This window comes from Solanum stenotomum, chromosome 1, assembly GCF_019186545.1.
Source record: "Solanum stenotomum isolate F172 chromosome 1, ASM1918654v1, whole genome shotgun sequence".
NCBI classification, from domain to species: Eukaryota; Viridiplantae; Streptophyta; class Magnoliopsida; order Solanales; family Solanaceae; genus Solanum; species Solanum stenotomum.
Genome location: NC_064282.1, coordinates 23340869 through 23356447, shown reverse-complemented (window position 1 = coordinate 23356447; position 15579 = coordinate 23340869). Strand labels below are relative to the sequence as shown.

The 15579-nt window shown below is 32.8% G+C and overlaps 1 protein-coding gene and 1 pseudogene across 4 annotated transcripts in view; both read left to right on the top strand.

The window, feature by feature from the left end:
• The first annotated feature begins 6692 nt into the window (after positions 1-6692).
• The window catches only part of LOC125861954 (germin-like protein subfamily 1 member 13), a 143791-nt gene continuing 134904 nt past the window's right edge, over positions 6693-15579 (top strand). Inside the window, exons 1-2 of one of the 4 annotated variants that reach the window (XM_049541921.1) lie at positions 6693-6852; positions 6967-7698. In XM_049541921.1, the coding sequence (XP_049397878.1) occupies positions 6726-6852; positions 6967-7511 (672 nt within the window). In that variant the 5' untranslated portion in view covers positions 6693-6725 and the 3' untranslated portion in view covers positions 7512-7698. Of the gene's footprint in view, positions 6853-6966; positions 7699-15579 lie in introns of those variants that run through there. The other 3 variants (XM_049541931.1, XM_049541885.1, XM_049541895.1) reach the window with 3 other exon arrangements.
• LOC125862023 (germin-like protein subfamily 1 member 7) lies at positions 10835-11661 on the top strand (annotated as a pseudogene).

The window sequence follows — 15579 nt, the reverse complement described above, 5'->3', positions numbered from 1 at the left end:
ACCGAAAATGGCTAATTGTATACCAAATCAAATGGTAAAAAAAGGGGATGTTTGCTGCGAATTACAATTAAAATAAACTATGACTATAACATTTAATTTAAATTAATAGTTTGCTATTTCATACAATTTTCCCTTTTTATTATAAGTGAGTGATCTATGAGTTGGATTTTCACATTTTGCCTATTTTGTTCATATTTATATGAGCTTTTAAAATAGATCAGTTCATATTTACCTATGACTTATGAGTGATCCATTTAAGTAAACGGAAAAGGACCTAAAATATTCTTAAACTATTGAAAATAATATAAAATTACCCTTCGTCCATCTATTGGCCCCAAATACCCTTAACATGTACCTATAGATCCTCTACTACCCTTCTTTTTAACGGCCCATAATTTAAATCTAATAAATTAATTAATTAATGATGTGACACTCATCTATTGTTCACCCTATAATTAACCTAAACTAATTTAAAAATTCGCCCATTCACAAATCAAGCCACCCCGCCCCCCAAATCAAATTCCAATTAAAAATGGCTTCCCCTACAACAATTTTACAGAGTTAATATCTCAAAAGATCACTCAACTTATAGAATTTATCTGGTAAAATCATTGAACTTTGTTTTGTTTCACTAAAATCACTGAACTTATGTTTTTGTATCAATAAAATCACTGAACTTATGTTTATGTATCAATAAAATCAGTGTACTAAATTTATCATTAATTAATTATATAAAATGAATTTTATTGATTTACGTGCAATTAGACTGAAACATTCACATTTCTATCCATTGACCCAATTAAAAAAGCCCAACACTTCATCTTCCTGCAATCTCCATGCATGTGCATTTTGAGTGTGGTTTTAGTTATTGCTGAAGAAGTCCCAATTGCAGAAATTTTTGCATGATTAAGCTGGCAATATAGACGACCCATTTCGAATTGATACGGACAATAACGAAAACATTTTGCATAACCCGTTATCATCATAGACAAATTGACAGTTATCTATATTCTATACTAAAAATTCAAGAACCATCAATTTATATTTCAAGACTTTAGGTTTTATTACTGAAAAATTTACAATCTTCAGTAAAATCTGAAGCTGAATAAAATATGGACGTGAATTTATGTGTAACAGTAGAGGGGAAATCTGTGTGGAAGTGGAAAAAAATTGTGTAGATAATATGGAAGAGGAATAACAGGACAAATTAGAATTTGGTTTTGGCTATTGTTGAAGAAGTGTGGGTTTTTAATTGGGTTAATGGGTAGAATTATGAATGAGTTTCAATCTAATTACATGTGGATCAACAAAAATAATTTTATATATTTATAAATGAATAATAATTTTACTTGAATGATTTTATTGATATAAAAACATAAGTTCAGTGATTTTACTGATATAAAACAAAGTTCAATGACTTTACTAAATAAATTTTCAAAGTTGAGTGATCTTTCGAGATATTAACTCCAATTTTACAATATATCATCAAACAGAGAAACACTCCACTTTCGTTTTACCCTTTCAATTCCACAACCCAAATCCGGTTGAAGAAATCGGTGAACACTGTCCAACCTTCCTGAATTATTTTTTGATATAAAGGAAAAAAGGACAAAAATTCAGGTTGCCAGACTATTGTGGTTGATAATCTAAAATAATAATGCCATTATCTTGGTCAATTTAATTTGGAAATGGGTGCATTTTTTAGTCTAAAATTGATGTCATGTGTAGGTGATTGTTGTTGTTGAGAGCTTCCATTTTTTTTAATTCACCCTTCTGTAGGAGCTTCTACCCATTGAAAAAATCACAACCCATTCAATGACCATTTGTTTCTTATAACTTATGTAACATCAATCACATTCATCTACCCACATTACTAACCCTCATTCTACCTATTGATTACAGGAAAGACTGCTTCTCTTATAAATTGTGATGCATCTTCCTTGGGTAGGAGAGATGAAATATGTTAAGTGTGAAAAAACATTGTAGTGTGTAGTAGTGAAAGAGAGCGTTGAGACAAAGAAAATATTTTAAGTTTTCAATTATATTGACTATATAAAAAAGAGTATTTATATGTTGAAGGATAGTGTTCTTTTGGTGGACCTTTGAACTCTTCAACTAATCTGGAGTTAGCTTGAGTTGTACGACGTTGTTGGGCTGTTGTATTCCGGAGAGGACAATTCAAGAGTGATAATGTTGTATTGGTGTAGATTATACTACAGTGGGCTTGAATCCCCTTAATCAGAGCGACATATCCGCGTCTCAGCTTAAATGATTTGCTTTTTCATTTTATTTTAAACTGTAGTTTATTATATTTGTGGTATATATTACACCAACAACCTTTTTAAACCAAATTGAATTTCCTTTGGTGTCTTTTTCGAAAAACAATTCATTTCTCATTCAAACCTTTTAAAACCAAATTTCACCCTTTCTTCTCTTAATATCTTCTCGAAAAAATCTTCATTTTTCATTGAGATCTTTTAAAACCCAATACTTTGCACATTAGTTTCATTAGCTTCTAGAAAAAATTTATGGGGATGGAAGATATAGGAGCTTATGCTCTTGTGTCAGTAGTTAATGGGAGACCCTTCATGTAACCTATTTATCCAGTCTCCATTTTCATTTCTGAAGATACCTCCTATGCCAAAGCTTTTCTTGTTGGCGAAGGGTGAAAAAATTTCCACCTTTTTCTATATCTATATCTATGCAACTAGCTAGTTCTTTCATGCTTACAAATCCATTCATCTTACTTACTCAAAAGCTTGGAATATTCAACTCGAAATCTTCCTTCTAGCTTTGGGCAACTCTAATACAAATAGAAATATAATGTGTATAGAAGGCTAGTCTTTTCTCTCTAGGCTGAACGAGTAGTATATATACAACAACAATAATATATCCAGTGAAATTCCATAGAGTGGGGTTTGGGGGAGGGTAGAGTGTACGTAGACCTTATCACTACCTCGTGAAGGTAGAAAAATTGTTTCCAAAAGACTCTTGATTCAAGTGTATCAAACCCAAGTAAAGGAAGAAGAAAACAATGGAGAAAGCATATATGTCAATAAGAAAAGAAAAGCAATAATAACAAAAAAAAAAAGAGTGACCAACCAAAATATAATAAACAACGTATGACAAGAACTATAAGGGTATGAATAGTCCTACGACAAACTCTAAGCCTTCTCAAGACAAGACAACACTCTATTTCTACTAACCTTCTACCCTAATACGCAACTTTCAGTCCTTCTTATCTAAAGTCATGTACGTCGTCGATAATATATGAAGTTTTGCTATGCCCTGTTTAATCAGTTCTCCCCAATACTTTTTCGTCCTACCCCTCTGTGGCTCTGTAACCACCCTCTTGCACTTTCTCTGCACATATCCAAACCATCTCAGTCTCGCTTCTCTCATCTTATCCGCCACAAAAACTATTGAAGTAGTAATATCCAGCCAAAATAAATGGAATGCAAATGTAACATTTTAACTTGCCACTGTTCTAGTTTACCCTCTGCAAATTAAATAATGAAACTTGATATCCCTTTGGTCTAAAACAAGTCATAAATGTTTGTGTGATTATAAATTATCTCATTATGAATATTTAAATTATGCATAATACATAAACATGACCCTTAACTTGGCTTTAACTAGTAACTATGCCCTCCAACTTTGGGTGTGCACAAGTAGACACTTAAACTTGTATAGAATTAAACAAGTAGCTAGACACATGTATCGTACGTGACATAATAACAAAATTATCATGTAGGGTACCAGGTAGGACGAATGTGTCTATTTGTTCAATTTTATACAAGTTTAAGTGTCTACTTGTACACATCCAAAATTAAAGATCACAATTGTCAGCTGAAACCAAGTTAAAAGTCATGTTTATGTATTATGCGTTTAAATTAAATTGTTAATAAGTGTAGAAAAAAGTTTGTCACATAAATTGGACAGAGGGAGTAATTACTTTGGCAAGACTAGGGAGTCAGGGACCAAACTAGCACTAGCAGTTCCCTATATTAAGAAGCAAACTCAGCAAAAGCTTTTGGCCAAAGGAAGAGGTAATATCTTAGATGGTCACTTAACTTTGAATAGTTCACTTAGAAAGTCAGTCAACTTTAAGTTGTTCACTTAGAAAGTCACTGAACTTTGTTTTATAACTCAAAAGTCACTCAACTATTGGTGTTTCACTTAGAAAGTCACCAAACTATTGATAGTTCACTTGGAAAGTCACTCAATCAATTTAAATAATTTTTCATTAACTTTTATTTTAAACTATTTTTTAAAGAAATAATAAGATATCTATTTTAATTATCTTATTGATCCGCTCCAATTATTTAATTATAATTTTCTGAAAAAACGTACAACAATTGACCCAAAAAAAACCTTTTCCGTTCTAGTAATTGTATGACTAGTATTAAATATGTTACAAAATTATAAAAATAAAAGAGGTTGAAATTGATAAAGAAGTAATTAAAACTAAACGCACAGTAGCAATGTTTTACTATTTTTTTTAAAAAAAACTATATTTCAACAAAATCCAATAAAATAATTTAAATAAGCATCTTATTATCATTTTTAAAAAATAGTTTAATTATTTTTTGTATTTTTACAAGATTTGATAAAAATATTGTTTAAATTGATTGAGTGACTTTCTAAGTGAAATATCAATAGTTGGGTGACTTTCTTAAGTGAAACACCAATAGTTGAATGACTTTTGAGTTATAAAACAAAGTTGAGTGATTTTTTAAGTGAACAAATCAAAGTTGACTGACTTTCTAAGTGAACTATTCAAAACTGAGTGACCATTTGAGAAATTAACTCGCCAAAGGAAGTACAAAAGCCTAAATATATATGTAAAGAAATGAATATTGTTCCTAACTCAGCCTCACCAAAAGCTAGTTTATGAACGGAGCATTACTCAAATTCATGTAAGGAGTCTAAATTCATTACATCCCACTTATGTGGGACTTAAACAATATATTAGCCACAAATAAAATAATTTAGAAATGGAGCATAAGATTAAATATTACACCATTTTGAAAATTTTAAGATTCTTGACACTCTGTGACATTATCCGGAGTTTGAATTCTATAAGTTTGAAGTTTGTATTTTTGTGCATAATACATAAACATGTCCTTTAATTTGATCTCAGCTAACAATTATGCCCTTCGACTTTGCATGTACATAAGTAGACGCTTAAACTTGTATAAAGTTGAACAAATAGACACATACGTTCGATGTGGGGTCCTATATGAAAATTTTGCATCCTACGTGGTATCGTCCTACATGTATTATGCCACACGCAGGACGCTTGTGCACACTCAAAGTTGGAGGGCATAGATGTCAGATGAAGCCAAGTTAAAAGATACATTTATGTATTATGCCGATATTTTACTGGATTCTAGGACTCTTGTTGCCTGGAGTTCCAATTGTATAAGTTCGATCTCTAAGACACAATTTTGGAGTTTCACTTGTAAAAGTTAAAAAACTTTTATATATATATATAGACTATATTAATGGATTAGTACTAGCTACTGATTGTGACTTAGTGAGTCCTTTCTTCCATGATGAACTGTTGATATTGGCCCTACATTTTATCTTTGTGGGTCGTGGAGAAAAGAGGTTTGGACGTGGGAAGAAGAGTGTACTACGAAAGAAGCAAGGAGACCAATCTCTTTCAAATATATAACTTGATTTCTAAGAATGTAGTTGGACTCTCGTGTCAATCGGAATGAGTCATTTCTTTTTATTTAATTCCAGTATTTTCAATCCATGCCGAAATAGGAAAAGTAACAAGCACCACTAGGCCCGATCATCGGTCAATGCTAGTAGGGTCTAATAATCATCAATCCTTACTTAAATAGGAAGGTGATAGTTTCAATCTAACTGTATGGTCCAGAACAAGCTTTTATTGATCCATGGGCTTTTTGTTTTTATTACAAAAAGTCCACTTGCAACACTTGCTTGAAGTTCGAAAATAGATCTAATGAACGTTTGGGCGGCCATTTCTGATAGAAATTGTTTTAGAGATCAATGGTTTGAGGTTTGGTAATGCTTATTGTTATAACTAAAAGGTAAATATGCTAAGATAGTGCATAGTACTCAAGCTTGGTTTATTTTATCGAGAATGGTCAAAATTGTGCCTAAACTATTCCGTATGTTTTACTTTTATGATCTTTAACTTGACTTCAATGGATAACTATATATGGTTTTCGACTTTGGGTGTGCACCAATAGACACTTAAATTTGTATAGTTGTATATAGTAGAACAAGTAAATGCATGAATCAACCGATTGGTATTATTTCAATTAGGATGCTTGTACAACTTTATACAAGTTTGAGCGTTTATTTATAGAAGTAAAATTGCAAAACATAGATGTCAGTTGAAGCAAAGTTAATCACACATTTATACATTATATTATGCCTTTCCGAAAAGTGAAATGCTTCTTTTATGTCATTATCTTCTTGCCAAACCAACTAGTTTCTTCTATCTATTCGTCCCTCAACACCCAACCTATTATTTTCTAGCCTAAAATTACCCCTTTTCATAACAGAAAAATCTCTCTAAATAGTTTTGTGACAACATATATATAATTGGTTCATTTGGAACTCTACACATCCCTACCAAATAGACTGATGCTGAATTTTCAATACGTTTAGTTTTTTTCTTGGTATAAGTAGTCACACCTTTCAGATTGTTTGGAAAAAAATCATAACAAAACTTTACTATAACAATGAACATGTGGTGGTTCATAACAACATTAGCTATTACTGCTTTCATTTGTAATTCCCCTGCTTATGCTTATGATAACAACCCTCTACAGGACATATGTGTTGCTGTTAACGACTCTCAGGCTGCAGGTAATTAATCATCCTTCTATAATACTTATTTTTTTCAGAATGAGGCATAGTTTTTGTATATGTGTTGTATAAGCTGAATAATATGCTGAACTTAATTTTATTTCACCTGTACAGTTTTCGTGAATGGAAAGATTTGCAAAGACCCAAAGTTTGCAACAGCAAATGATTTCTTTGCTTCAGGTCTTAATGTTAGTGGCACACCCGGGTCTGGTGGTGCTTCAAAGTTTTTGACTGTCGACAAAATTCCTGGACTTAACACTCTTGGTATTTCTATTGGTCGTATTGACTTGGAACCTCAAGGTCTTGCACCACTTCACACGCACCCTCGAGCTACTGAGCTAATAACTGTCCTGAAGGGAACTCTGTACGTAGGATTTCTTGTCCCGGATAGTGCAAACTTCTTTAAGAGTCGTCTCTTCTCCAAAATCTTGTATCCTGGCGACGTGTTTGTGTTCCCAATAGGTCTTATTCACTTCCAGTATAATGTCGGACACAAAAAAGCTACTTATCTTGCTGCTTTCAACAGTCAAAATCCTGGATTTGTCTTTATTCCTAATTCAATCTTTGGTTCAAATCCACCCATTCCGGATGACGTTCTTACCCAAGGCTTCCAACTTAGTACGACACAGATTGCACAACTTCGAAGGAAATTCTCTTAGGCTATAATATTATATGTCTTTAAAAATGTGATTCTGAAAGTTGTTTGCAGCCCGTTAGGTGCTCACTAACGTCTTATGAAAGCGTTGGAATAATACTTTAGTCCGAATAAAATAAAGTGACAATGTATGTAACTATAATTAATGTTTCTTTGCAATATATACTAATGAATAAGCACCTTGTGTAATATGAGAGTGGAATTGACATACTTAATAGCGATATATAATTTCTGAAATAAATCAACAACTTGATTAATCAAAGTGATCGATGTGCATGTGTATTAATCTATAGAATATATAAGACATTTGTTTCATAAGCAATTCATCCGAAACCAGTAACATTTATCGGTTCATTCACCCTACCACCATTCAATTAGTATAGAAAAAACAGTTTTAAAACTGATCACCGATCAACGTTAGTAGGGCTAATAATCATTCTATACGTAAATTGGAAGGTGACAGCCTCAATCTAGCTAGTGGCATGGTCCAGAACAAGCCTTTATTGATTCAAGGAATTTTTGTTTTTATTTATTACAAGAATCGCTTCTTTGTCCACTCGCAACACTAACTTGAAGTTGAAAATTAGATTTTATTTTGTTTTAAGGCCCCATTATATATCTATTAGGAAAAAGGTCCAAAATTGTCCTCGTCGTTTGCAAAAAGGTTTGATTTTGCCATTTGTTATAGTTTAGGTCAATTGTGCCCCCCACCCCCACCCCCACTGGGCACATATTTGCCCTTATTTTTCAACTTAACCAACAAATTATTATTAAAAAAAAATGAAGAAGGGCCTTAAATTTCATCCACCTTTCGGCTCCCAAATACTCCTGATGTCAACATTTTGGTTTAAAAAATAGCCTCGATATTAATCTTTTGGCTCATATTTGTCCTTAATTTTAATAGTTCTAGTAAAGTAAAGTAATTGAATATTTGTTTATTATGTTGCCTAATCTAATTGGTCTAAATTTAAACTCTTGTCAAATAAATAATAAAAATCACATATGCTTCATACTTTGACCTGATTATGCTTGAAAAATAGTATTAAAAAGATTATTAATTTCATGTTATCTTCCTATTGACTTATTTTATATCAACCCCCAATTTATTATAACTAAACTCATAACTGGAAATCCGATTAAAATTCATACTCGCCACGTCTGATTGTTCATCTAATTTTGTTATTAATATAAAAATTTCTATCAGTTATCCAATTATCTTGTTCATTCTCTTTTTTTTTTTTTAAATCTCTTATTTGTAATCAAAATATCAGTGACTCATACTTAAAATGAACTTATGCATGTGTTCTTGTTCTTTTAATTTGTATTATTATCATGGTGGGATAGGAGAAAAGATTATTTTCATTTTTTTATTTTAAATTTTGGGTACACACAAAAATAAAAATACGTACACAATTGCTTAATTAAATCATTTTCTATTGAATTAATAGTTTTTTATAGGGATAAGACACAAATATCCCCCTAAACTATGACTGAGTTAAGGTCTTATTACCCCTCAAACCCATTTTCTTTTTGTAATTTCTTACACCTTTTTGGCTTGCGTGGCCTCCAAATATCTCCCACGCGGTTCAAGTTAGTGAGAGTCACAGAGTGTGCCACACAAGCCAAAAGGGGTAAACAATTACAAAAGAATAAGTCTGGGATAATAGAACCTTAGTTTAGTTAAAAATGTGTCTTTGTAATTTCGGTCATAATCTAGAGGGGTACTTATGCCTTATTCCATTTTTATATGAATTAAGGCTGGGCACCGGACCGGAATGGGACCACCAGACCGGAACAAACCGGTACCGGACCGGAACGGGACGGTTTGACCGGGTTGTTGACCGGTACCGGGATGAACCGGACCGGAACTACCGGGATGGAGGCTTAGTTCCGTCCCGTCCCACTATATACCAGGATAGAATCGGGACGGACCGGAACGGAACGGGATGGGATAAACGGGACGGCACATATAGCTATTTCAAAAAATAATTTTTTTTTTGAGTTATTTTGAATTACGAAAATACGAATGTTTTTTTAATTTTTCTAAGTTATATTTGTTTATAGTATTTAAGTTTTAAAATTTATAATAATTTTACTTAAGTTTATTTTAAAGACTTTTTTTTAATTTTTACGTATATAAGTTTGTAAGTTAAGTTTAATAAAGTTTTTTTTTTAGTTTTTGAGCTTATGTAGTTTTGTTATAAGTTTTAAAGTTTTGAANTCTTTTAATTTGTATTATTATCATGGTGGGATAGGAGAAAAGATTATTTTCATTCTTTTATTTTAAATTTTGGGTACACACAAAAATAAACATACGTACACAATTGCTTAATTAAATCATTTTCTATTGAATTGATAGTTTTTATAGGGATAAGACACAAATATCCTCCTAAACTATGACCGAGTTAAGGTCTTATTACCCCTCAAACCCATTTTCTTTTTATAATTTCTTACACCTTTTTGGCTTGTGTGGCCTCCAAATATCTCCCACGCGGTTCAAGTAAGTGAGAGTCACAGAGTGTGCCACATAAGCCAAAAGGGGTAAACAATTACAAAAAGAATAAGTCTGGGATAATAGAACCTTAGTTTAGTTAAAAATGTGTCTTTGTAATTTCAGTCGTAATCTAGAGGGATACTTATGCCTTATTCCATTTTTATATGAATGCCGTCATTATTTTCCTCCTTTCTTATCCTTTGTTTTGTCATAAGTTGAAAAAAAAACTAACATTTAAAATGTTGGACAAGATCAAAGAAGAAAAAAAATAATTAAAAGAGAGGAAGTGAATGGGGAGGAGGAGGTGAGGGTAGAGAGTATATGGCTAACTTTTATTTTTATTTGACTATAGAACCCAAATTTAGGCCAATCACATGAGTATATGTTAAGTAATTTCAAATTATTTAATGTGGAATGACCTAAAATACCCTAAACTATGAAATTTTGAACAAAATTTTTCCTCCATCTACATTATGAGTGTGGACCATTAGCAATGGAAAAAAAGTGGTTAAGAAAGGAATACAGACTATCTATTTATACAAGGAGAAGAGAAATTTATGTATGCTAACTAACCTGACTACTGCGGTTATACAGCTGGCAACGATGCGATAAAATATATAACTAACTCATAACTAACTTGGAGATGTGACTAACTATAGTTTCAATAATATATATTAATTGGTTCATGTGGAACTCTATTCTAGCCCGGCCAATACACATGAATCTCGATGCTGAATTTTCAATAACGTTTGTTTGTTTTTTTGTATAAGTAGTCACACCTTTCGGGTTGTTTGGAAAAAATCATAACAAATACAACAAAAACAAACCTTTACTATAATAATGAGGATGTGGTGGTTTATAACAACTTTAGCCATTACTGCTTTCTTTTCTAGTTCCCCTGTTTATGCTTATGATAACAACCCTCTACAGGACATATGTGTTGCTGTTAACGACTCTCAGGCTGCAGGTTAATCGTCCTTCTATAATAATACTTATTTGTTTCGGAATGAGGCATAGTTTTTGTATATATGTTGTATAATCTGAATAATATGCTTAACTTTATTTTGTTTCCCCTGCGCAGTTTTCGTGAATGGAAAAATTTGCAACAGCAAATGATTTCTTTACTTCAGGTCTTAATGTTAGTGGCATTGTGGTGCCTGCGATTGGTGGTGCTGCAAAGTTTGTGGATGTAGACAACATGCCTGGACTTAACACTCTTGGTATTTCTACTGGCCGTGTTGACTTGGAACCTCAACGTATTGTTCCATTTCACATACACCCTCGAGCTACTGAGCTGATAACTGTCCTGGAGGGTATTTTTTATGTAGGATTTCTTCTTCCTGATCCCGCAAACTTCTTTAAGAGTCGTCTCATCTCCAAAATCTTGTATCCTGGTGATGTGTTTGTGAACCCAATAGGTCTTATTCACTTCCAGTATAATGTGGGAAAGAAAAAAGCTGTTTATCTTGCTGCTTTCAACAGTCAAAAACCTGAACTTATCATTATTCCTAATTCAATCTTTGCTTCAAATCCACCCATTATGGACGACGTTCTTGCTCAAGGATTCCAACTTAGTAAGACACAAATTGCAGAACTTCGAAGGAAATTCTCTTAGGCAATATTATATGTCATTAAAAATAAGATTCTTGTGATTTCTGAAAGTTGTTTGCAGCGCACTAGCTGAGCACCAACGTCTTATGAAAGCGTTGGAATAATACTTTACTCCTAATAAATAAAATGAGTTTGCTGTCATGAGGGATCAACAGAAATGGATAATGCCTAATAACAATGATGCAAAACCAATTTTTAACCAAGAAAATATGATAAAGATCCAATAATGGTACCTGGCCAGATGAAACAATGATAGGATCTTTCATCAATTCCAGGGATATAGAACTGTGAAAATCATCTGGTATTACCGGGGCCTTATGAGACGTTGCCTCTGTAGATGCTTATCCTACAAGTCGAGGACTTCTTCAAAGAAAAATTGATCTCCGGATTCTCAAACAACATTAAGTCCTTAATTTTCCTTGGTATCATTGACGTTTTCTCTATCCTCCCCTCTGGATCTTCATTAGTATAGCAGTGGCCATTTCATGAAAAGCACATGATTCTTCTGTGAGATCATCCGTTCCAGTCAGCTGTAACTTCTCAATCAACCACCTTAGGACAACTGGATGTATATCATCATCGTTTTCCTTAGTGTCAGCGACAATAATACTAACACAATATACAGACTCATATCAAGTACTATAAAGTTGTGATGGTTTTCCTGGAAAGGACATACATTTTATTAGTCGATTCAGATGCTTTCCTGGAGTTCCAACTATATAAGTTCGAGCTCTAGGACACAATTCTTGAGTATCACTTGTAAAAATTGAAAAACTTATATACATGTACTATAATGTAATGAATCATTTCCTTTCTTGTTCAGTATTTTCAATCCAAGTTGAAATAGGATAAGCCACAAGCACCACTAGGCTCGATCGCTGGTTGAAAATCAGTAGGATTCGATATTCATTCCTTACTCAGATAAGAAGATAACAGTCTCAATCTAGTGGCGTGGTCCATAAAAAGCCTTTGTTGATCCAAGGGTTTTTTGTTTTTTTTACAATAAATGCTTCTTTGTTCACTTGCAACACTTACTACTTTAAAGTTGAAAACTAGATTTTATGCAAATTGCACACTAAGTCTTTGGTATAGGTGTCCCGGGCTAATAATCTACAACGAAAGGAGAGGGAGTGACATATGAATCTAAGATCCTACTCCTCTTAGAAAGGGGAGGAAAGGTCCAAAATTTCCCTTGTGGTTTGCGAAAAGGTTTGATTTTGTGCTCCGTTAAAGCTTAGGTCCATTGTGCCCCCACTGTTATTACACGGGCACACATTTGCCCTTATTTTCCAACTTAGCTAACAAAATTATAAAAAAGGATTTCAAAACTTTTAAAATGATAAAAAAGAGAGAAGTTTTAAAATTCTCCAGGTGATTATTAAAGCACACAACATAAATTTAATAAAGTTCACAAACATTTTCTAACAATGGTGCCTGTGAAGTTACAACTTGAAGTTGTTGGAATATCAAAGTAGCATGTCACTTTGAAGTTGTCGGAAATCAACAACATATTTAGTGTAATCTCATAAGTAGGGTATGTGAAGAATAGCGTGTACGCAAAACTTACTCTTATCTAAAAAGGTAGAGAGGTTATTCCCAAAATTGAAGAAGCCATAGTTAATACTAAAAGAACATGATAAAGCATTCTTAAAAGAAACAATAACAAGCTTGATAATTGGTGGGATTGAAATTATAACCTTTGATTTTTGTGTCTTTGATGGGATGGAGAGGAGTTGTATGGCTATAATGTTTAGTTAAGGTAAGGTAAATATGATGGTAGAAAAATTCTAGTTGAGATTTATTAGATAGGTTGGGATCTGTAAGTAATAAGAATAACATGTTGTTAGAATTATGTTTGTTTGTGCTATGTATGCGAAGTTCAAGTGTTCAACCATGTAGACTTGCAAAATCAATTGAATTGAAGTTGTCGAAAATCACTAATATCATATGCCCTCTGAAATTAGCCTAGTTTTGAAAGTGACTTTAGAGTTCCTAGCTACTATGTATTTCAGTTATTTACTCTACTCTATTTTTTGTTGTTGTGAACTAATAAGAGTTTTTGTATATTATTCTACATATTTTTCTAAGTTGTTAGCCAAAATAATTCCCGCCAAGTATATACAAAACATGATGCCTAAGTTTTCTTTCTATTCATTCCTTGAAATTAGAATCATGTATAGTCTCATCTCACGTATTATTCCCTCCATATATGTTATGCAATATATTCTTCAAATTGGTTTTATAATCAATTTTCTTAAATTTAAGATTGCATTTCTCTTTAGCTTTACGATTGTCGATTATTTATCTTACTAGTTTTCGTGCACGCGCAACGCGCGTGTTTCCCANAATTAAATATTCTATAACATTTTCATTTAGTGTAGGGGTAAAATGGTAATTCAACTTTTCACTTTGGAGCTTCCCACTTATAATAATATATGATGATATATGATGATATATGATATGATGATATATACTCTTTGTATTTTAGATTTATGGAGATGGGATCTAGTGAGTCTCAAAGTGAATGTAATTTGTCCATAAAACTCGGAATGGAATTCGATTCGGATGAGCATGCATATGATTACTATAATGAATACGCTAGTGCAATTGGTTTTAGCATAAGGAAAGAATATGCTAACAAAAACAAAGCCCAAGGGTATGTGACTTCAAGAAAGTTTACATGTTATAAAGAAGGGTATAGAAACAAAATCAAACGAGATATGGTGGTTCAAAAACATAGGCAGGAAACTAGAACGGGGTGCTTAGCTCATATTATTATTAATCGTCAATCAAATGAAACGTTTCGCATCACTTCATTTGAAGAGAAACATAATCATCCTCTTGTTTCTCCTTCTTTGGCTCATTTGTTACCCTCACAAAGAAAGATAAAAGTTGCTCAACCATATGAAATTGACTTATTAGATGATTCAGGAATACGTCCTAAAGCATCATTTGATTATGCTGCTCGTCAAGTTGGAGGAGAATCTTTTCTAGGTTACACAAAGAGAGATCAAAAGAATTATCTTCGGGATAAAAGAAAAGAAAGCTTGAAACATGGAGTGGTTCGTAGTTTGGTAGACTATTTTGAGAAAAGAATACTTGAAGATCTTGCTTTTCGGTATTCTTTACAATTAGATGATGATGGTCTGATAACTAATGTATTCTGGGCCGATAGAAAGATGATAAGAGATTATAAGATTTATGGAGATATTGTTTCCTTTGATACAACATATAGAACAAATAAAGAGTATCGACCTTTGGCATTGTTTGTTGGTTTGAATAATCACAGGGAAATGGTTATATTTGGTGCAGCCCTTTTATATGAAGAATCAACTGAATCATGTCACACCTCGAGCCTACACCCTGAACGTGGCCGACACTCGAAGACCATTGCTGGCCCTAAGCGAACCCTTGGCCTGACTTTCTTAACTCAGCGGAAACTTAACTCAACAGCATAACTCAATACAATGCAAGGACATACAACAACTTAACTGATAAAATCTGGCCAAAAAGGGAACTTGAGTCCCAAAATAGAATATTATATATATACATAGATGAGAGACTCAAAACTACCTGACTGACTGTCTATAAAGCCTCTATAATACTGAGATGGATGTTGGGACAGACCCCGCTGTTAGGATATATACTATTAACCATGTGTTAAGAAATAATATTTATTATAGAATAAATATTTGCTCAATTTTAATAGATCATATATTCGTTTATGGTGTCTATTTACTTATATAGTAGATGATTTAGTGTGTAGAGTTTTAGCTTATACACAGAGGATTAAATCATCGGTTCTTATAAGTATAAAGTTTTTTGTTCACAATCTAGGATGGAAATTGGACATGCCATCGGTACGATTGTAGCACAAGATTATAGGTAATTTATCTTGATTATGGGAACGGTATAGTTCCAACTTCTTGTGCTAGTGCATTTTGTATGTATTGAACGGGACCGAGTA